This window comes from Pseudoliparis swirei, chromosome 4, assembly GCF_029220125.1.
Source record: "Pseudoliparis swirei isolate HS2019 ecotype Mariana Trench chromosome 4, NWPU_hadal_v1, whole genome shotgun sequence".
In the NCBI taxonomy this organism is placed as follows: Eukaryota; Metazoa; Chordata; class Actinopteri; order Perciformes; family Liparidae; genus Pseudoliparis; species Pseudoliparis swirei.
This window is the reverse complement of record NC_079391.1, coordinates 22,089,446-22,111,394: the sequence shown is the minus strand read 5'-3', so window position 1 is coordinate 22,111,394 and position 21,949 is coordinate 22,089,446. Positions and strand designations below refer to the sequence as shown.

Below are 21,949 nucleotides of genomic sequence, written 5' to 3'. Positions count from 1 at the left end.
CCGAAATATAACTGTAAAGCATATCGTCCAACCTTCTTTTCATCTCCTGAAAAAAAAGATAAGAAATACTAACGGCACCACGATGAGAGAGAGCTGAGGGTAAAGAGTTAAGAGCCCGTAAAGATGGAGGACGGCCAGGTGTCGGAGGATGAAATCTGTGAGTAGGAACCGGGGGGGCGATGGACCGACTGTCCTCTGTCAGCAGCGGCGAGGCATGCGCGTTATGCGGCGGGTGTTACGGTTTAAGAAGCGACCGTGTTAACCCAGCGACTTTGAACCGAACGCGTCCGTCGTTGTCGTAATTACAGACAGCTGGTGAAAGTAGGAAGAGAACGCGTAGCATGTATAATGTTTGTTTATGTGTTACATAATTAAACCAAGAGGCATTCACGAGGACAGCTATACTTTTTCTCTATCCTATTTTTCGAACGGCAGTCGTAACTACGACAACAACGGACGCGTTAAGATGAAAAGTCCTCTGTTAACACGGTCGCCTGTTAAACCGTAACACGGGCTACTTTTGAACACCCGCACAGGATGGACTCTGTTTTCCTGAGCGGTTGTTCACGGTAGGAATATCCGTTTTCTTGAGCAGGGCAGCGGCGCGTAACGCTACTTGGTGAGCAGCACTCGTGTCCCGTTACCTTTCCAAAGTGACACGCTGTCACTTTGCTCCAAGAATTGGGCGAATTATTCACGAATCACCGCTTTTTTTCTTTTTCTTCTTCAAAGTGACCATTATGTCTCTCCGCGCGTGAAAGGCGACGTCCGAGTGCACGTTCAGGAATCTCGTGAATTACCACCTCGTTGAATACTTCCAGACGGGATGTTTCACAGACCGATTACGCATGTGCCAAAGAATTCCCAGCATGCAGTGGCTTTCACATCTTTACTAAATACTGTCAGTATTGATCTGCCAATTAAGTGCAATACACCCAATACATGTCCATTGCTTCCTCACACTACCACAGCCAATAATGCACAGGGTTAATAACACAAGTCTTATTGAATACATCAACTGTGTTTTATTCTACACTGATAACCCTCTTTGTCTGTCATCTAGTGCTTTGGTCAGAAAAGGAGTTGCATGACGCGGCAAAGAGGAACGACCTGGACCGAATGCAGGAGCTGATCAGGAAGGGTGTGGACGTCAAGGCCAAAAATAAAGTACGCCTGTTGATGGGGTTCTCGCCAGTTGTTGGCTCAGTCTGCACCCTGTCACCGACTCGGACACTTACAGTGTCACTTACAGTTACACCTTTTGTACAACTCACTTTAATAACATACTTGTCTCAATTGTGTTGTTCGTTTATCATATTTCCCTGTACATTTTCTATTTTTATACGATGTCTTTTTCTGTTTCACGATCACTTTATTGTCACGCACCCATCAATCACCAAGCCAGATTCCTCTTCGGTGGGACGTACTTGGCAATGAAAGTGTTTTCCGATAGCGAAGAATAGCCGAGGTGAAACCGAGGACAGAGAATGGAAGTGAGCCATGCCAATAAAAGTTGTTGGTACGAAGGTGTTTGACCACCATGTGTGTTACAAACTCAGGATGGAGAGCACTATAGTGAACTGCAGTCAATTTATTTGTATATCGAGATATACCCGGTGATGTCTCTTTCTACAGCAGAGACTGTCAACATGTCGTGGCAGAGAAAGCACACAGCGTAACCCAACGGCACATCTAGAGCCCGTTCCAGGTCCCTGGTGTTGTGCACGCACACTGGGACGCTCAATGGGACTGAGTGGTGAGCAAAGATGTCAGCTGAGGCGTTATTGATCCGGTGCTGTTGACCACCGACGGGCTTGTGTGATCGGTGGAATCCACTTCATTTGTTTTAATGGCCGGCGTTTGAGAGCTCGATTCAGCCGTGCATGAGAGCCTCAGCCAGTCACGCGTCTCTCTCTCTCTGCCCGTCAGCTCAACCGCAAAGCGTTGCACTGGGCAGCGGGAGCCGGGAACGAACAGGCTCTCCGTCTCCTGCTGGACCACGACACGGACGTCGATGAGAGGGACACTGTACGTACACGCTCATGATGATGCTCTTAACTGTAGCGCTTACATTTGCTGCACTAACAGCTGACACTTTTTAAATATCTTTAAAGAATATCAAGGACAAAGTTCAGTCTAAAAGCATGTCACCAACTGGTGATTTGTCTTCTGATGTAAATCTTTATAAGAACATAGAGGTCATTTCTCTTACCTTTTATTTCAGATTCATGAGGATTTCTCTGGAAGGCTGTAACTCAATATAATAATGTAAAAGGGGATTTTGTTGTTGTTGTATTAATTGCTTATGTGCTTCTGTATATTAACTTTTCTCAAGGAGCAGTGTGTCATTAGTGAATGATCACCTGAAACTAAGCATCCTTGTGTGGCATTCAGTTGGTTGCAGTCTGCCACCACAGTGCCCGACACCACTAAAGCCCACACGCGGGCCCTTTTGAAGCCATAAACCTGGCCAGGTCCTGCAGGAGGAAATAAGCCGTCATGGTAATATCTGGTACATTGACATGATGGACTCAAGTGATCAATGCGCCTTGTCTCTTCTTAAATTAAATAAACAGATGTTTCTTTTCGACGCTGTGAGAGGAGCATAGAATAGACACCGCTGACACATTCAGGTCAAGTGATCTCAGTGAGGAAGCACACAGCAGGACCGAGACAGACCGACGTCAGTACGGAGAGTGCTCCTTTACATCCTTCACTGTTTCCGAACACTTTTTAGTTTTTGTTGTCCACAGTTTGGCATGAACGCTCTGCTCCTCGCGTCCTGGTTCGGTCACCGGAAGGTCCTGCAGATGCTGGTGTCCTGTGGGGCGAAGCTCAACTGTGAAAACAAAGTACGGTTTCCTTGGTTCCAACATCGCCACGGATGATGGAAACGGCAGGATATTGACCGTGTGTGTCTGTCTGTGTGTGTGTGTGTGTGTGTGTTTGTGTTAGGATGGTCTGAGCATGCTGCACTGTGCTGCCCAGCGAGGCCACATCCGAATATTGGAGTTCATCATGGAGGACCTGGAAGGCGTCCGTCTCGACAGAGTGGACAAGGTGACTCCTTGCTTGGCACTATTTGACATTTACGGACGGATGTTGGGGATGTGCACCTCCTGAGTGTGTGACCGGTTGCATGTTTTTTCTCGTGACCAGTCGGGGAAGACGGCTCTTCACCTGGCTGCTGAACATGGACTTTTTGAAGTGGTGGAGTTTCTGATTGGAATGGGTTGCACACATGGTCTGAAAGACAAGGTAGTGAGACACACACACACACACACACACACACACACAATGGTTGTTCTCTTGCAAACAAGCACACACAAGAAGCTGGTGGGCGTGCCGGAAAGAAAACCAATTATATTTAATATTTCAATATTTGTCTTGTGAGGCTGTTCAAGCCATCGTTAAACGACCAAACAGGACGTGTTCTAACCTCAAATCCTGTGTACACTGGGCAGGGACATGGGCCTCTGTATACACACATATGGTTGGTGGCTACCAAGCATTGTGTACCACACAATACATTCCATCAGAGTTGAGTATGATTTGACTATATTTTTTCCTGTAATATTGATATTGAACTATTTATTTTGTGGTTATAATAGAAACCAAAAGCTCCAATATGTTCAATAATACAGAGATAACTCTTTGTTGCACTTCTAATGTGACATGAAAGAAATTCAACCTGAAATACAAAGGAAGACCTTTGTAATGTCTGATGTAAATAGTTTTTAAAAACTGGTCAATAATATATTTTTTACATCGATGAACACAGGGCCCTATTCCTCGTACGTGGTTCAACTAAGTCGATCAAATGTCCTATTAGCCAGCTTAAATTAACCTGATTATTGAAATCAGGCTTGGTTTCTCAAAGGCTGATCCGCGCTCAAACTATCTCGTTAATTTGAACCAGACTTCATTAGTCAGGATAGTCGGCGTACTTCAAAAGCAGGAAGCGTCGATCACTGAAAACATGATTTTCTAACAGCACAATGTCAAAAATACTCAAAGGAAAAGGCTCTTTTTTCTCCGCTGCCGAGCAGGAGATGATCATGAACGCATATGAGGAGTTCCAGAGCATAATCATGAACATCTAACACCGCCATCACTGCGAGGGCTAGACAAGAAGCATGGAGACATATCGCAGACAAGTTAAATGTGTAATGCTGCGTTCACACCAATATTCACAACGCTCTACTCGCGTGAGTTTACTCACCAGACTATTTGTGGTTCATTCATTAAATTCATTCACTTCGCTCGCTAGAGGGGGGGGGCGTGGCTTATCTCTGTGGCTTATTTCTCTGGAAAAAGTTATAATTTACACCATGGAAGAAATAACCACTATTTCTGCTTCATGCTTATTATGGAAATCCTAAAAATGTTGGAACATCAAACGCCTTCTGGGTTCATAACAATAACACATATCTATACATATACAGGACTGTCTCAGAAAATTAGAATATTGTGATGAAGTTCTTTATTTTCTGTAATGCAATTAAAAAAACAAAAATGTCATGCATTCTGGATTCATTACAAATCAACTGAAATATTGCAAGCCTTTTATTCTTTTAATATTGCTGATTATGGCTTACAGCTTAAGAAAACTCAAATATCCTATCTCTAAATATTAGAATATCATGAAAAAGTATACTAGTAGGGTATTAAACAAATCACTTGAATTGTCTAATTAACTCGAAACACCTGCAAGGGTTTCCTGAGCCTTGACAAACACTCAGCTGTTATAAATCTTTTTTTTTACTTGGTCTGAGGAAATATTAAAATTTTATGAGATAGGATTTTAGAGTTTTCTTAAGCTGTAAGCCATAATCAGCAATATTAAAAGAATAAAAGGCTTGCAATATTTCAGTTGATTTGTAATGAATCCAGAATGCATGACATTTTTTTTTTTTAATTGCATTACAGAAAATAAAGAACTTTATCACAATATTCTAATTTTCTGAGACAGTCCTGTATATAATTATATTGAAGATCACCCGTAGGCTAACACAGCTCACCGGCGTCTGAATAACTGGATGGAAATCCTCTTTATTCTCATCCATTCTCGTCTGTGCATTCATGAATCTACTCTAAACGCGTTTGGTGTGAACGCAGCACAATTATTGGGGAAATGTATCGGATAATTTTAAGTCCCTTATCACCCCAATAAATCCGATTATATTTCTTAAATGTGCCTGCTGGCAGTCGGTTTAATGGCTCAACTCTTCCAGAACAAGTAGATAATATATATGTGTATATACATGTATGTGGAGATGACCATATATAGCTAGGAGTTTAAATATGTGTGTGTGTGTGGATCTGTGTATGGGCCAGGGAACGTAAAAAACACATCCATAAATTTCTTACGTGCTAAATAAACTTTCTGAACAGCTCGGCATACAGCGGATGTTCTCCGCATCGCCGACACTGTACAACAACGTACAACACTGTATACAGATGTCCCACAATGTACAACACTGAATAAAAATGTACCACACGCAAAAAAGCGTGAGGCTCTGCATACAGTCAGTGAGACAGTCTACTTCCAGGTGAGTTTAATTGCTCCATGCAACCCGAACAAAATACATGCGTTATGCCTCAGCATGTTACGTAATTTAAAACTCACATCGTAAAAGGTATGACCTTATTGGTTCATGTGGCGATTTCAACCGGAACGCACTGACGGAGCCCCCCTCTCTGGGTTAGGCCAGGGCCCCAGCGAGGTGTTGACGGCCCCTCTGACATGTTTTGGTGGTGTGGAGGAAGTTGTCTCAGAGCGGGTGGCTGGCCGTAATGTGCTGTTATGTCTGGACTCTAGGAAGAGAACACAGCCGTGCATCTGGCAGCCAAGTGCGGAAACACAGACGTTCTGCAGAAGATGGTGGAGACTGGAGTCGACGTCGACGAGAGAAACATAGTGAGTGGACTGGACCGGGCAGCGTACTTCCAAGGCCCAATTTGTTTTCTTAATTAGAGGGCTGGGGTGCATAATTGGCAGCAGTTGTACTTTTATACTGTTGAACTGCAGTGAAAAGTGTTTACATGCAGCATCAAATAAGTAGAGAAATAAAATGTAAGTAAAAATAAATCTTTTCAGAAAAGAAACTAAATCAAAAACAAAGGTTTAGCCTTTATGTATATATATATACACACACACACACACACACACAATGGGTAAGCAATGTGTTGTTGATTGAGGCTTCGGCCACTCAAAGGGGAAAGTGGCTTAGAATCTTTCAAACACCTTTTGAAAACATGTAACCTTCATAAAAGATGTCTTCAGATATCTCCTGTTCAGAGACTACTCCAGTAAAGACATTACCAATGTAACTTTAACAAAAAGATGCTCTGATAGATGAGTTCAATGGTAGTTGAGCTTAAAAAAAGAAGATAAATAATATTGTAATATAAATATATCAAAATACAATTGTGCTATCCTCAATGTACCTGTTGTGCTTTCAGGATGGTCTCACAGCATTGCACGTGGCCGCTGATGGAGGTCACTACGAGTGTGTCAAACTGCTGCTGGAGTCCGGCTGCAATGCCAACGCACAAACTAATGTACGGTTTGTCCATTCGATGTCATAAAACACAAGATTATTCTTTTTTTTTTATCCCGAGACAAAATGTAATCCTATTTTTTCTCCTGTATGCAGAAGAATATGAATGCTCTCCACTACGTGGCTCTGCGTGGCTTTAACCGGGAAGCCAGTTTGCTGCTGGAGGCCGGAATCAACAGAGACGCTGTAGACAATGTGAGTAACAGCCCATGTGGCGCGTGTCTTGGTTCGGAGGATGTAGAAACGGTCGCTAATATCTCTGTCGGGACAACCGTACAGGGGCTGAAGTTCTACCAGTTTAATATTTCTTTTTTAAACCCACGGGATCGATTTATTGTATAATTTTGGTACTTGGGTCCAACATTTTTCTATGTTACGCTCTGCTCAAATTCCATGACAAAAGAACAATTTGTTTGATCTTTGAAACTAAATATTTTATAAAGCCAATATATCCTTCCTTCCTGCTGTCCCAGTAGACCACAAAACACTTACAAAACTGTGCAGTATAAATGCACTGTGCAATAATAGCTATAATAGTTACTATGTCGGTATATATAATATTTCAGTTACTGTGGATTTTAAAAAAATGTAATTGTTTATTTGCTTATTTATAATTCTTGTTTGGATTTTGTTTGTTCTTTCCATTATGCTGCTGTACATCCTGTAAACTTCCCCGCTGCGGGACTCGTAAAGGATTATTATATCTTAACAGGCAGCGTACCATAAGATTCTCTCAGCTTCCTCTGCATCGCTCTTATTATCCGGATCATTCGCACATCTGATTAAACCTTCTTCTGCATCTTTCTCTGTGTTTGAAAACAGCAACACAACACAGCGCTCCACTTGGCTGTGTTCCACAACCACACCGAGGTTTTACGGCTGCTCATCGATGCCGACTGCGACCTGGACATCACGGACAGTGTGAGTACCGACCTCCACAGCTGCTGAACACACGGATGAACATAAAAGCAGCTGGCTGCACAGGACCTCTGCGTGGCCACGTTCAATGCAATAACAATGCGTAGTTCACAGTGGGCGATGGTTCCCAGAGGAAACGACACAGCGGCGACGGTGCAATGACGTCACATTTCCGCCATGTGGTTCGCAGAGACAACAGAGTGCTTTGCACATCGCGGCAGAGCACGGCTGGCAGGGCCTGGCGGAGATGCTGCTGCTCTCTGGCGTTGACCTCAATCTGACCGACAAGGTACCGCACGACACCCAGGACAGAACAAAGCTCCTCTGATGTCATGATTTGCTAATTTTGTTCTTACTCTACTCTCCATTGTAATTGATGAATCAAAATTCTTGGTATTCTATTTCCGTGTAATAGTGGAGGAAGTATTCAGATCATTAACAGAAGTAGAAAAAAATTTATATTTAATTTTATATATATATATATACTGTATATATATAGCAATGGAAAAGCAAAATTCTGTATTCAACTTTTATGCATCGGGCATCTTTGGCTTTTCAAATCTTTTATCATTTCGTGTTTGTTAATAATTGTAGTGCCCCGTTGCCTGTTCAACACCGACGCGCTACGTCGCTGCTCATCTGCTGGAGTTCCGACGCGTGTCATTGAATTTCAGAGTCCAGTTTGTTATGTTGTTTGTTTATTGTTCTATTTGCATGTATTTATCTAAACTAAATCATAAACAATGTTGCCACCACTTGAGTATACATACTTAAATTATAATATAACCCATAACCATTTCTGTTTCTGTTTTGTCGTATTGTCACCTCTTATTTCATGAATGGGTCGAAAAACTGTTGGCCTCCATGCCTCATCATGAAGGAGGCCTACACATCTAATTAAGTCAGCCTTGCGCCACCTGGTGGTGGGAGGTCCAAAGTAACAGAAAACAATAATAATGACTCCAACAGTAACTATTGAACACATTTTGACAAAGAGGAAACATTTTGGCAGTTCAACTTCAGCTCCTATAAGACGACTATAATAAACCAAAATAAAGACACTCGGACCATAACGGGAATAAATGGCCCTTTGAATCCCATTAATCACAAACTGTGATTTAAAATGCTGTCATGATCAGGACTGAAGTTGGTTACTTGATATACTTATGGGTTGTTGGATAGTAGGATGAAATGGACATATTTAAGTTAAGTACAAGTAGCTCAATATTCTACTTAATTAATTAAGTAAATGTATTTAGTTACAATCCACCATATGTGCAATGTGTGGGTTTATTTACTATCTCTTAATTGATTTACTTTTGATAGAACATTTAAACACATCATTTAAACACACTGTTTCCCGACTGTGTGATGAACTCAGCAGGGGAAAAGGTGTCTGGAGGTGGCGGCCAGAGGAAACAACGTCATCCTGGTCGACATGATCATCAAAGCTGACCGTTTCTATAAATGGGAGAAGGTGAGAAATAATTTCTGTTCTTAGAACATATGTTTTTGGGGTTTATTTAATATTCTCAGTCATCTTTATTGTCAATTTTCCAATGTTGAACATACAGAAAATCCAAAGTATGTTTCCCTCTTTTTTATCCAACATAAAGTGAAAAATAGTAATAATATAAAGTGATAAGGTAATAAAGTGCAAACAGTCAACAACAACAACAACAAAGAACAATTCGACAAGGTCTTATGTGTCTATACTCATTTCCTCATTTCAGTAGGTGACCATTATAAATATATATTTATAACTATACAGTGTTCTAAGCAACTTATACACTTCTGGGTCACCTGGATAAAAATAATTTTGATTAAAGGTGCGTTCACACCAAAAGCGAAACTATTTTTCACGTCGCCCAAAACGCGTGAGTTTACTCGCTCGACCATTCGCCGTGTTCTCGCCATAAGCGGCACTCTGTGTTCCTTCATCCACCAGAATAACTAACCACTAGTTCTGCTTTATACTTGTTGTGGACATCCCACACACTAACGCCCTCGTGTTTGGGTTGATGACATCACCCGTAGGCTCATTCAGCTCGGTCACTTTCACCGATGAAGTTACTGTTACGTCTGAAAGACTTCCGCTTCCAGCGCTACGAGAGAGAACTCAAGAGCTGATTGGCCCGAGTTGCGAGATGACCGCCTCGGGGCGAAAATTGCGCCGCTGTAAATGCGTCGCCCACATCGCGTCGCCCCAAACGCGCCGCCCGGGAAAATATTGCGTCTATCGCAGCCACACGCATTTGTACGTTGACTTTTTATGGGATTTGGTCGCGCGAAAAAATAGTTTAGCTTTTGGTGTGAACGCACCTTAAGTCACTATATTACTTGCCTATGATCCTTCTATTGCCTTGGCTTTTATTGTCGACATACTCGTACTTCCGGGTCGCCTGCCTTGCTTTGTGTGTCTCTTCAAAAGAAAAAACAAAAGAAGGATTTGCAAATCTCTCCGTTCAATTGGGGCCAGGCGACAACCTTTGGTTGTGAAACGTGAAGCCAATGCAGTGTCTACAACCTGCATTCTTACATATGACCAGTAGGGGGCGACTCCTCCGGTTGCAACAAAAAGTGAGGTTGCATAGTATATGAGAAAATGACCCTACTTCTCTCTTAAATGTATTAGCTCGGTAAACGTAGGCTCTGGTGTTCGTATCACTTCTTATACATGTTGTATTTTTACTCTGTTATCTCTCTTATTGCTATTATATTCTATTTTGTATTACTTTTTTAAAATAATTGTTATTCTGTTCATATTTGTATTACTTTTTTTGGTGCTTTTCTTTTGTTGTAATTCTTTGATGGAACTCTGACACAAGAATCTCCTGAGATTAATACATTTCTATATGATCTCATCTTATACCTACATGCACTCTTTGTATGAAAACCTTCAGGATCAGATGGGCAGCGAGGAGGACTCCTGGGTGGGCAGACCTCTGAGCTTCAAGCAGGACCACCAGCCGGAGACCCAGCACCTCCGGTCCGTGCTGTGGAGCCTGGCCACCAAGCACCTGTGCCGCGGCGAGTGGAAGATCCTGGCGCAGCACTGGGGCTTCAGCAACGCACATATACGAGCTTTAGAACAGCAGTGGACCGGTGAGCGGCGCCAACCTCTTCAAGGGTCTCACAATCTAGTAGATCGTTTCCAGCTCGGGGTCAACCAGTGGATTTTTTTGTGGTGGCAATGAGTTGATTTTAAAAAACTGAAACAATTAATAAGTTTGGATCCTCTAAGATGGGATGTTATTTGTCGCAGCACTTTTATCTTCAGTATGATTAGACGAGGGTTAATTTTGCTTGCTTCAATATCACGCTCTCAATGCTGGTGGTCTTGGGTCACGTGGCTTTTCAGTTTTCACCCACCACAACTGGGACTTTATATAGATATTGGTACGTATGGTCATTCTGAACTGAACCCTCTAGGTATGAAAAGCTTTAAAGAGCATGGCCACCGAATGCTGCTGATCTGGTTCCATGGAGTCGTGATGGCGGGGGAGAACCCGATCAAGGGCCTCTACGAGGGGCTGGTGGAAATCTCACGGGCAGACTTGGCAGGTGAGCGCATGAAACCGAGGTTTGTATTCTTGGAGAAGTGTCACGGCCATACGGAGCCACACAATAGCTTTTGTTGTTGTTGCTTTCTCTAATACTTTTTGCATCAGCCGGTCCTCAGCTATGACTAATTCTAAACTTTTTATATTTCTGTTGAACAAAGTAGTATTTTCGATTATCTGTGCTCGTCTATTTCCTTGAATCTGGAACGTAAAGGCGCATGACGTCTCCTTGTTGTTTTTCCAATCATCCAGAGTGCATCCGGCAGAAGGCAAACGCAGAGACCGGCTCTCCTAAAATGTGCTCTGCAATGTGATCAACACTGAGTGACTGCGAAGGTATAGTTTCACATAGCCAGACCTATTTCCACAGCCTGAGGAAAAGGTCTGGCTCTGCACATTACTATTCTGGTCTCTGTTTTATATGTCTTTTTAAATCAATTATAATCGACGGCGTAAAGCACAGGATGCAGCGGCGATGCCCTTCAAAATATATGCAATGTGGCCAATGGCAGGCTGACACACATGGTCCACATTCGGTGAGTCCGACACAAGGCAACACAACCAATCCAAGACATCAGTTCAATTTAAGATTTTTTAACTGTAAATGCCCATTTAAAAAAGTGTTGCATCATCTGTGGCATGACCCGTTTACATAGTCACACACTGAATATACTGTGATTGTTCTGGATTTAGTTCACAGAAAAAGTATTTTAGGGTTTGGGAAAACGGAGGTTGTAAACCTGTCAAAAATACCTGGTGAAAATAAAAATGAATATTTCTTGTTTTGTTTGTTTTAATGCATGCAGTAAACACATGCTGGCACCACTCGTACTACACTGTTGCTTTGTACACTTTAAGGGCTTTTCAGAACATTATGACAAGTCGTCATTCAGCTGACGATGCTTTAATGCCTGCCAATGTTTCTCAAAGTTTTAAGTGACGTAGGCAGGGCTAATGGTACGTACACACCAAAAGCGACGCGACCCAATACGCGTGAGTTAACTCGCCCGACCATTTGCCGTGTTGACACCGTAAGGGCACGACTTTATATTGAAGAAATATAACTACAAATATATTGTTTTCTAAATGGTTCTAACTCAAGTGGACGGTGGAGCCAACTGCCAATCAAAAACCCTCTGAGTTTACAGGAAGTCCCGTTAAACATGACAGATGATCCTGCAGAGCGAATCATATCCATATAGTGCATCGGGTTAGTGCACTACCAGAGACAGCAGATTTGTTTACGAAGCACTATTTAGCTCGTACTTATCTTAATAATAGTGTAGTGGCCATTTGTGCAAATAAAACTAGAAATCGAATTGCCACTGACGCACCGTGGATTTCGGAGTTGACGCAGCCAAAAGAAAGTAATGTCCATTTCCGTATGTTATTCTTCTAATCATTTATTTCCTAAACAAACAAAAAGAACAAACAAAATTCTGACACTGCCTCTCGTGTGCTGGTAAAAAAAAAACAGAGGCCACCCTGGTGCATGCTGGTCCTGTGCCTACCCACATCTAAATATAACCACAGGTGCCCAGTGTTACCCAATCAGTGAACCGATCCTAAAACTAAATATATTTAAACAACAATCAATGTATTAAACTACAACTATCATAAGAATAAACTAACATCAAAATATAACCTAAATAGCAATGAAGAATCAATATTACTTTACAATAAAACTAAATACAAATGTCAAAATAAATAGCTCCAACATGTCGGCCCCTAATTGTGCATATATTCATAATTATATTAAACGGAGCTATTCCTACAACCTACATTCCAATGGCAAACTAGGAAATTATGAATATTCTGTGTCATACATTTAAACTTAAATACATATTCTTGATGAACCTACAAAAGAAGAAGAATAGAGAGAAGATAGAGGTAGAGAAAGCATTAGTATGCTAAGCTGCTGCTTCCGATAGCTTCGTCACCAGACTCTCCAGAATGCTGGTTCTTGTTTGAAGCCGCACAGAGCGCACCGGTCCCTTTGCATCTGGTCTTGCATCCAACACTTTTCCCATCATCCAAGATCCTCTTGTATGGAGGACTTAAAATAACTTAAGTATAAATAAATAAATGAATAAATGCATGAATAAATATAGGAATAAATAAATAAATACTTAAATAAATGTATAAATAAATACAGAAATAGATAAATAAATGCTTAAATAAATGTATAAATGAATACAATAATAAATGTATAAATAAATACAGGCATGAATAAATATAAGTTATAACTCAACAGGACAGAATTAAATAAATGTATTTCTACATTTCTGTATTTATTCATTTATTTATGTGTGACATTTACGTGTCCTTATATTCAAATGAGCTGGGCGGTCCGAACCTCTGTCTGAAGCATGATTGGTCACAGGAGTGTGATGCACCTGGTGTGTTATGCTCTACTACTTCTGCCTGGCACATGATGCTGAAGTTGGCTCGCTCAGCTCAAACTTCCAGGTGGCGCTAGAGAGCAATTTTTGAAAGCCGAATTTCGAGGTCGGTGTCATCCGTCTATTTTCACCAAGCCTGAAAAAAATAATTATATATTTTTTTATTATTAAAGAAAGGCGGGTACATTATACATATCATGGTATATAAGTGTTATATATTACGAAGTGAAACGTAGTAGTAGCAAAACAATATTCAATATAGTACAGCAGTATTGTACAGCAATATCGTATTGCATATTGTAAGTAAGTCTAAAAAAATACATTATCTTTGCAAGTCTGTGGCAAGTCTGTGACTTGCCACTGAGTTGTCGTTGAGTTGTCGGTGCCAGTGATTGCACTCGCCCTCTCTCTAATAAACACTGTTCGTACTCTACAGGGCCAAGTGATAGGGATCGATTGCTTCTGTCTTGCTCCCCGGTTTGACCAATCCTGTTTAACAATGAGGTTCGGACCGCCCCAGCACATTTGAATATACGGACACGTAAATGTCACACATAAATAAATGAAGAAATACGTGTGGACACATAAATAGAGATATAAATAAATGAAGAAATGTAGAAATACATTTACTTAATGATGTACTGTTGAGTTACAACTTATATTTATTCATTTCTTTATTTATTCATACATTTATTCTTGTATTTATTTATACATATATTTAAGCATTTATTTATTTTTGTATTTATTCATGCATTTATTTATTTATACTTGTCATTTTAAGTCCTCCATAGTTTCTTGAGTGAACACTGCAGAATGAGAGGCAGAGTAAAGGGTTCACCTTTCTACCACTAGATGGCAGTATTTCATACCTCAGTGATTGATTTGTCACTTAAATCCAAGAGCACAGACCAGATTAATTAGTTCTATTTAGTTATTTGCTACCATGTTACCTGTCTCGTGACCCCTCAGAGTGACCTCTGGACTTGGGTTGGGAACCAATGCAACAGATTACCTGCTCTTTGGCATGTTGGACAAACCAGCATGGCAATGTCTCATGCAAATGAAGTTGCCTTCCAATAACACTGGTATGAAGAAGCCTGCTTTTGGTATACATTTGATTCATTTGACCTAACATCACAAAAGGTCAAAGGTTACATTTAGCCTAAGTACACTATTGTGGCCTTCATAGGGGTTTAAATGATCAGATCTCTTCCAGGTAGCATGTGTTTGTGATACTATCTAGGCAGCATTTGATTAAAGTTAACAAAGTAAAATGGACTTCTGTTGGGGCTTATAAGTCTTTATATGTCAAAGATAGGAAAACTACTAACAAATACTTGGAGATCACTATTGGGGTCTCCAACCTAGTTAACCATAATATCATTTCTCTTCTTTTTTAAGAAACACAGCGAATGTCTGAGCTCTATAATCACACAGCAGGAAAATACATCAATGATAAACAAGCAGAGCGTCAAAAACAATCTGAACCAACCAAGTTAGTAAATAAAATAATAGTAAACACCATTTTAACCTGAGCTTGTAGCAGGTATGAAGCTTTCGTGGAAGCTCAGTCAGGACGGTTCATACATCTGCCTTCTTCACTTCACTGTTTCCTGATAATATTGCCCAAAGGAAGCATGTATAAGGTAAATAAAATTGGTCCAAGCACAGAACCTTGTGGAACTCCGTGATTAACGTTGGTGGTTATCGAGGCGTCATCGTTTACAAATACAAACTGAGATCGATCTGATAAATAGGATTTAAACCAAATTAGTGCCGTGCCTGAAATGCCAATCGACTGCTCCAGTCTCTGTAACAGGATGTCATGGTCAATGGTGTCGAATGCAGCACTAAGGTCTAACAAGACCAGGACAGAGAGGAGTCCTTTATCTGCTGCCATTAAGAGGTCATTTGTAATTTTCACCAGTGCCGTCTCGGTGCTGTGGTGTTTTCTAAATCCTGATTGAAATTTCTCAAATAAACTATTATGATGTAGAAAGTCACACAACTGATTTGCGACCACTTTCTCAAGGATCTTGGAGAGGAAGGGGAGGTTAGAGATCGGTCTGTAGTTAGCCAACACCTCTAGATCCAGAGTGGGCTTCTTCAGGAGAGGTTTAATAACAGCCACTTTGAAGGAGTGTGGTACGTGGCCTGTTAGCAGAGACACATTGATAATATCTAATAGAGAGCCGCCAATTAAAGGCAAAACGTCTTTAAGCAGCCTCGTCGGGATGGGGTCCAAGAGACAGGTTGACGTGTTCGAAGTAGAAACCGTTGAAGATAATTGGTCACGGTTGATGGGAGAAAAGCCCTCCAAATATACACCAGGGCATACAGCGGTTTCCAAGGCCATTCCACTTGAGGACAGATTGGCACTGGTTATGGGCAAGAGAATATTAATCTTGTCCCTAATAGTTAAAATCTTTTCATTAAAGAAGTTCATAAAGTCATTACCACTGAGGTTTATAGGAATGCTCGGCTCCACAGAGCTGTGACTCTCTGTCAGCCTGGCTACAGTGCTGAAGAGAAACCTGGGGTTGTTTTTATTTTTCTATTACTGATGAGTAATAGGCTGCTCTGGCATTACGGAGGGCCTTCTTATATGTTTTAAGACTATCTCGCCAAACTAAGCGGGATTCTTCGAGATTAGTTGAACGCCATATGCGTTCAAGCTTTCGTGACGTGTGCTTCAGTTTGCGGGTCTGAGGGTTATACCAGGGAGCAAACCTCCTCTTCCTCACTGTCTTCTTCTTCAGAGGGGCTATCGAGTCCAGTGTCATTCTCAGAGAGCCTATGGCACTGTCAACAAGATGATCAATCTGGGACGGACTAAAGTTAGACCAGGAGTCCTCTGTTATATTGAGACGTGGTATCGAATCAAAAACAGAAGGAATCGCTTCTTTAAATTTAGCTACAGCACTGTCAGTTAGACATCTGGTGTAGAAACTTTTGACTAACGGAGTACACTCCGGTAGTATAAATTCAAAAGTTATGAGGTTGTGGTCTGACAGAAGAGGATTCTGTGGGAAGACGTTCAAATGCTCAATGTCAACGCCATAAGTAAGAACAAGATCAAGCGTGTGGCCAAAGCTGTGAGTGGGTTTCTGTACTCTCTGACAGAAGCCAATCGAGTCCAACAAGGAGATGAATGCAGCACTAAGGCAATCATTATCAACATCCACATGGATATTAAAATCTCCAACAATAATAACTTTATCGGTTTTAAGAACCAAACTTGATATAAATTCTGAGAATTCAGATATAAACTCTGAATATGGACCTGGTGGCGGTACAGAATCACAAATCGAATTGGCTGTAGTGTTTTCCAGGTTGGATGTGAAAGACTAAGAACAAGGCTTTCAAATGAGGTGTAGTGTAATTTTGGTTGAGGATTAATTAATAGGCTCGATTCAAAGATGGCTGTTACTCCACCTCCTCGACCGGTGCCTCGAGGAATGTGAGTATTAATATGACTTGGAGGAGTCGATTCATTCAGGCAGACATATTCTTCATGGCTCAGCCAGGTTTCAGTTAGGCAACATAAATCAATGTGATTATCTGATATTAAATCATTTAGTAACACAGCTTTAGATGACAGAGATCGAATATTTAGGAGACCACATTTAATAGTCCTGTTTTGTTGCACTGCTGAAATAATGGTGTTAACTTGTATAAGGTTATTGTGTACGACTCCTCTTCTGCTTACTTTTGATTTATTTAATTGAAGTGGCCGGGACAGACACAGTCTCTACTCTAAAGTCATGGGTGGGTAACTGCTCAATGGAATGGAAGAGCAGAAGAAGGGTGTTAAACTACAACTACTGCTCCCATCTGGATGATCGTAAACTCCTCAAAACATGTTCACACACAACACAGAGCTCCATCCTTCTGGAGACCAAAGGACTACATGATGATGTGATGTAGTCAGAGGGCTAAGACACTCAGTCAGAATGGAACAGCTAGGTTACATGTTGATGATGATGATGCAGTAACAGTTGATGGAGTAATGAAGGTTAAAGGTGAAGCACAGCGCTGTGACTGGGTGCTAACTGAAGAAGAGAGGTCCACTGAAGGTGAACCCTTTACTCTGCAGTGTTCACTCAAGAAACAGCAGAATGAGGTAGAAATATAAACATGATAACAGCAACAAGTCTACACACATTACTTTGATTTATCTATATTATGAACTGTGTTGCATTAAACAATGCAAAGATCAAGTGACAAGTTGAGTCTCGCTGTGTACATATAAACATGAATATTAAACTTCATAGTCACCACTGTCGCTAACATATCCAGGTTTATTTATTTATTATTTATATTGATTAATTAATATTCTTATAACGTTACCCTGCTATGTGTTTGCATCATATAACACTGTAAATACGAATATCTACGAAGAAACCACGTTATTTCCGTATTCCTTATTTTGAATGAAACAAAAAAACAAACGTACACGGACCAGGAGGAGGGGGGGGGGGTATAATTTAGCGAGACAGTTTGTGGCTTAAATTAAAAATAAGAAAGGGGAGCAGATTAGTTTCGTTTGTTTTCACGCCGAAAATTGGGAGCAGTGAAGTTGCAGATGTGAGCTTCTTGCAAAGGAATGTGTTCTTGCACAACCCCCTCTCTCTCCCCTCCTCCTCCCTCCCCCCTTTCACTTGTGTTATTGCTACAAGAGGAGAGGGGACCACACGGGTCCTGCGTTTCATGCTCGGTATATGGTAAACATTTTTTTCTTTTTCTTATCCAGTCCATCTCCATAGAGGAGCTGCTGCTGCTGCAGGCCGGGAAACGGTCCCACGGCTCTGACTCCTCAATGAGGACCAATGGGTGGCCAGGGTTGTAGAGAGAGAGAGGAAAGGAAAACTTTTCTTTCTTTTTTTCGACAGAAGGACGGGTGTTGTGTGTGTGTGGGGGGTGGGTGGGGGGGGGAGAAGAAAACAGAAACTGCTCGGCGGAGCGTGAAGCGTAGCAGCGAGAGGAGGGACAAAGACGCACATAGCGGGACCAAATGCGACGGACATAAACCTCCTCCAGCTCCACAGATAGCATAACACCAACGTAGGAATGCGTGGATGGGTGCTGGAAGCGGCAGAGCTGCGGGGGAAAGAGGAGTCGCGACCGGCGACGGCGAGAAAGGTGAGCCGGAGCTCACGAGCCGAGTCTCGGACAATAACTGCGCGTTAAGCGCGCGGCGCGGGGTCGGACTCGGGTTGCCCACTTTTGAACGGACGAATTACTTTTTCCATTTAGTTCTTTTCTTTTCTGCAGCCACGCGTGGTGATTTCCCCTGAGTCAGACCCTGACTTACCCCGCTGCAAAGCTCCCCGGGAGGAGGAGGAGGAGGAGGAACAGGAGGCGAACTTCTCTTAAGTTCCAGGGGATCACTTCAACCGGACCGAGCGTGTTTTTCTGAGACAATCTGGTTTCCTGCAGAACGCAACGCATGTTAGGAATACTTATGAACCCCGATTTGTGTGTTTAAGTGTAAAGCTCGTATTGTGCCCCCTCCCCCCTCCGATCCCAATGTGCTGGCGGACAGAGGGCACGTCGCCGAGCTAGAACTCCATCCAAGTATGAGATGCTGGTGCGGCGCCGCGGCCCTCTTCTTCCTCGCCTGGGTGCTGGTGGCCTTGGATGCCAAGCTCATCTGCTGGCAGGCCCTCTTGCGGTGCCACGAGGAGCCCGAGTGCGAACTCGCGTACGGCCAGTACCTGGCGGCCTGTGAGGGGAACATCCGGGGCACGAGGAGGCAGTGTCCGAGTCACTGCATCAACGCGCTTATCCGGCTCAACCACACCCGCAGCGGGCCGGACCTGGAGACCTGCGACTGCGCGCGGGACCTGGAGTGCCTCGGCGCCAAGCGCGCCGTCGAGCCGTGCCTCCCCCGGCGGCACCCGAGCGACGCCGGCGGCATCGGCTGCATGGAGGCCCGGCAGCGCTGCGAGGAGGACAGCGACTGCCACGCCTCCCTCACGGCCTACCTGGCCTACTGCGGGCAGCTGTTCAACGGCCGGAAGTGCTCGTCCAACTGCAAGGCCACCATCCAGCAGATGCTGTTCATCCCGAACGGCGCGCTGCTGAACCGCTGCGTCTGCGACGGGGTGGAGAGGCCCTTCTGCGAGGTGGTGAAGGAGAACATGAGCAAACTCTGTGCCATAGGGGACCACATGGTTATTTCAGACCAGCCGGATGTGGATGACCTCTACGAGGATGAAGACTATGATCCGAAAAGTGACAGAGAGGAGGCGTCCGATCACTCCTCTGCTTCCCAGAGGTTGCACAACAGCGTGTTGCTCCTGTTACTTCCTCTTGCACGGATATTGTACTGAGACATTTATGGTTTATGAGAAAAATACCCCCCCCCCCCCCCCCCCGCCCACTTCCTGGTTTTCAAGAGACCAGCTGGAGTTGGGATGCATACGGTGACTTAACTGAGAGACGCTTCAGCGTGGCCTCGCTGGCACAGGACTCAAACCCAGGTCTGCTGGATAAGGAGCAGCTATTTAGCCTCCACCCTGAAGGCCTCCCTGCCGCCAGCTCATTCCAGCTGCAGGGCGACAGTAGTGCGATGACTCCCACAACCGTACAATTTGCATAATAATTTGTCTTCGAGCACATCTCACTCAGGAAACTCAACTCTCTCCGAGCGAAACCAATCTTTTGTTTTGGTTTTGTCGAAGTCTGTTGTTAAAAAACGAGTACTCCCAGGTGACGATGAGAGGAAGTGAGCTGCGCCAGACTTTTGTTGCCAAGTGGAGTGCCTTTGAGCAGCTCCATGTTTGCTTGGTTGGTTTCAATGGTACTTGGGAGTGTGGCTTTATTAAGACCTTGGACAAACATTGGACCCGTACCGGGTCTCTGTTTGCCCTGCTCTCCATTTCGGGGGGGGGGGGGGGGGGCTCTGCATTGTCGCAGCAACCGCACTTCAAATATTTGTAGGGGCAGCGATCAAAGGACGAATGTGAGGGTTGTGTGGGATCAAGTACCGAAATTAACTGAAGCGTCTGTCTGCCCCCCCCCCCTCCTCCTCGTCCATGTGAGATTGTTTTATTGAACTTTTCCTGAGACAGCCCCCCCCCCCCTTCCTCCTCTCTACCGCCTGCCCCCTTTCACGCCGTCAAAAGTACCCCCCCTCCTCTTTTTACTCTCTTTACTGCTCTCACGCGGAGGCTACTAGCCAGGAAAAGGTGCCAAAGGGTCAACATATTGTAGCTGCTGTCGATGTGACCTGAAGTCCACACCGACAGCCCAGAGATTCGACCCAGCGGGCTTTCAGTCCCACTCTTTTTGTCCACTGTTCCACTTTTAGCCAAAAAAAGGGGGAAACACAACATTTTAGTTTGTAGTGATCACTTGTAATGAAGCTGCCAAATTTGCGTCTTCGCCACTTGAAATTGTGTCAACACTAATCTTTTGATGTTGTTGCTTTTGTATCGGTCACGACGTCCCGAAGAATGTTGCTAATCGTTAAGTTATGAAGCTAGAATGTGTACATGTTTTCCAGTTATATGCACACCTTTACACGCGTGGACGGAGCTCCATGATGATCCGGCATGGTTTTTAGGCTCTTGAAGGTTTTTCCATCTCATCTTGGGCAGTGAATACTTCAGAGCGGTGTCTTCCATGTGGGAAGGTTGAGTTTTATAATAAAATGAAATAAAATGAAGAGCTAAAGTGGTGTTGTGGTGTGATTTGTCCACAGAGGAAGAAAAAATATCTGTTCGAAAATGACAGTCTGCATTGTCGCAGCAACCGCACTTCAACTATTTGTAGGGCGTAGAATGTCTCCCTCTAATATTTAAGGGATTAGGTCAGTGTGACTGGAACTGAAATTGTCCAGCTTCATCATCATTGAAGCAAAAAAGAAAAGACAATTGAGTATTGAATCAAATTTAGGCTCAAATTGGAATAACTCCATCAAGTAAATAAAACTTTGGAGTTGATCAAATTGAGTTTGTGTATTTTTATTTCTGACCAAAAAACTTTGATTGAACCAACTGTTTCATAGCAAGCAGCCATTTGGCTGTTGTTCCACAGTTGCGTTGTTGTTTACAAGTCATTAACAAACTGTAAGGCATTTCGCTGTGAGAGTTCACCTGCTTGTCCAAAAGCTACAAAAGTGCAGCGTCAGAGTAAAAAAAAAAAATGAATTGAGAGAAAAAACCAAGTAGGTGTTTACCAGCACAAGAAGGAACATTGTTTTTTGGACTTTGAACCTGCCTCCAACGTTAAATTCTTTTCTGTTCCTTGACGCAAAAACACGTCACGTGGTTAACGGTTTCCTTTCCACGCGTCAACAGCTGTCGCCGTTATGATGGAAAAGAACCCGTTTGTATTCGTCAGGGTGTCATCTCAACATCTTCCGTCCTGGAGACGACTTCCTCACAGCTTCTGATACTTTTCATCTCGCCGACCACAGGAATCCTTCGGAGCTGCCAGCCGTCCAACTGTGGCACGATAAAAACAACAGCGAGCTAGAGAAAGACAAAGTGGGCCT

At 43.0% G+C, this 21,949-nt stretch overlaps 2 protein-coding genes and 1 pseudogene across 6 annotated transcripts; all 3 read left to right on the top strand.

Annotated features, from left to right (window-relative positions):
• LOC130192427 (serine/threonine-protein phosphatase with EF-hands 1-like) overlaps positions 1-21,949 on the top strand; it is a 991,358-nt pseudogene that overhangs the window by 31,937 nt on the left and 937,472 nt on the right.
• ankdd1a (ankyrin repeat and death domain containing 1A) lies at positions 12-11,826 on the top strand. 5 transcript variants are annotated; one of them, XM_056412421.1, is made up of 15 exons: positions 12-157; positions 1,064-1,167; positions 1,930-2,028; positions 2,754-2,852; positions 2,956-3,060; positions 3,160-3,258; positions 5,822-5,920; positions 6,466-6,564; positions 6,660-6,758; positions 7,386-7,484; positions 7,672-7,770; positions 8,866-8,958; positions 10,385-10,586; positions 10,914-11,045; positions 11,297-11,826. In XM_056412421.1, the coding sequence occupies exons 1-15, from the start codon at positions 124-126 to the stop codon at positions 11,356-11,358; spliced, it is 1,524 nt and encodes a 507-aa protein (XP_056268396.1). In that variant the 5' UTR covers positions 12-123; the 3' UTR covers positions 11,359-11,826. The 5 variants fall into 5 exon arrangements, with proteins under 5 accessions (XP_056268396.1, XP_056268398.1, XP_056268395.1 ...); XM_056412420.1 differs by having other exon boundaries at positions 13-157; positions 8,863-8,958; XM_056412422.1 differs by lacking the exon at positions 12-157 and adding an exon at positions 733-901 and having other exon boundaries at positions 8,863-8,958.
• Positions 18,146-21,126, top strand: si:ch1073-459b3.2 (growth arrest-specific protein 1). The gene is made up of 2 exons (XM_056412446.1): positions 18,146-18,588; positions 18,721-21,126. Exon 2 carries the CDS (start codon positions 19,026-19,028, stop codon positions 19,779-19,781), a length of 756 nt encoding a protein of 251 aa, XP_056268421.1. The 5' UTR covers positions 18,146-18,588; positions 18,721-19,025; the 3' UTR covers positions 19,782-21,126.

Excerpts from the sequence above, each read along its gene's own strand:
- ankdd1a (XM_056412420.1), top strand. The coding sequence starts at position 124 with ATGGAGGACGGCCAGGTGTCGGAGGATGAAATCT. Across the intron at positions 5,921-6,465 it reads ACGTCGACGAGAGAAACATA|GATGGTCTCACAGCATTGCA; the intron begins GTGAGTGGACTG and ends TTGTGCTTTCAG. Across the intron at positions 6,759-7,385 it reads ACAGAGACGCTGTAGACAAT|CAACACAACACAGCGCTCCA; the intron begins GTGAGTAACAGC and ends GTTTGAAAACAG.
- si:ch1073-459b3.2 (XM_056412446.1), top strand. The coding sequence starts at position 19,026 with ATGAGATGCTGGTGCGGCGCCGCGGCCCTCTTCTTCCTCGCCTGGGTG.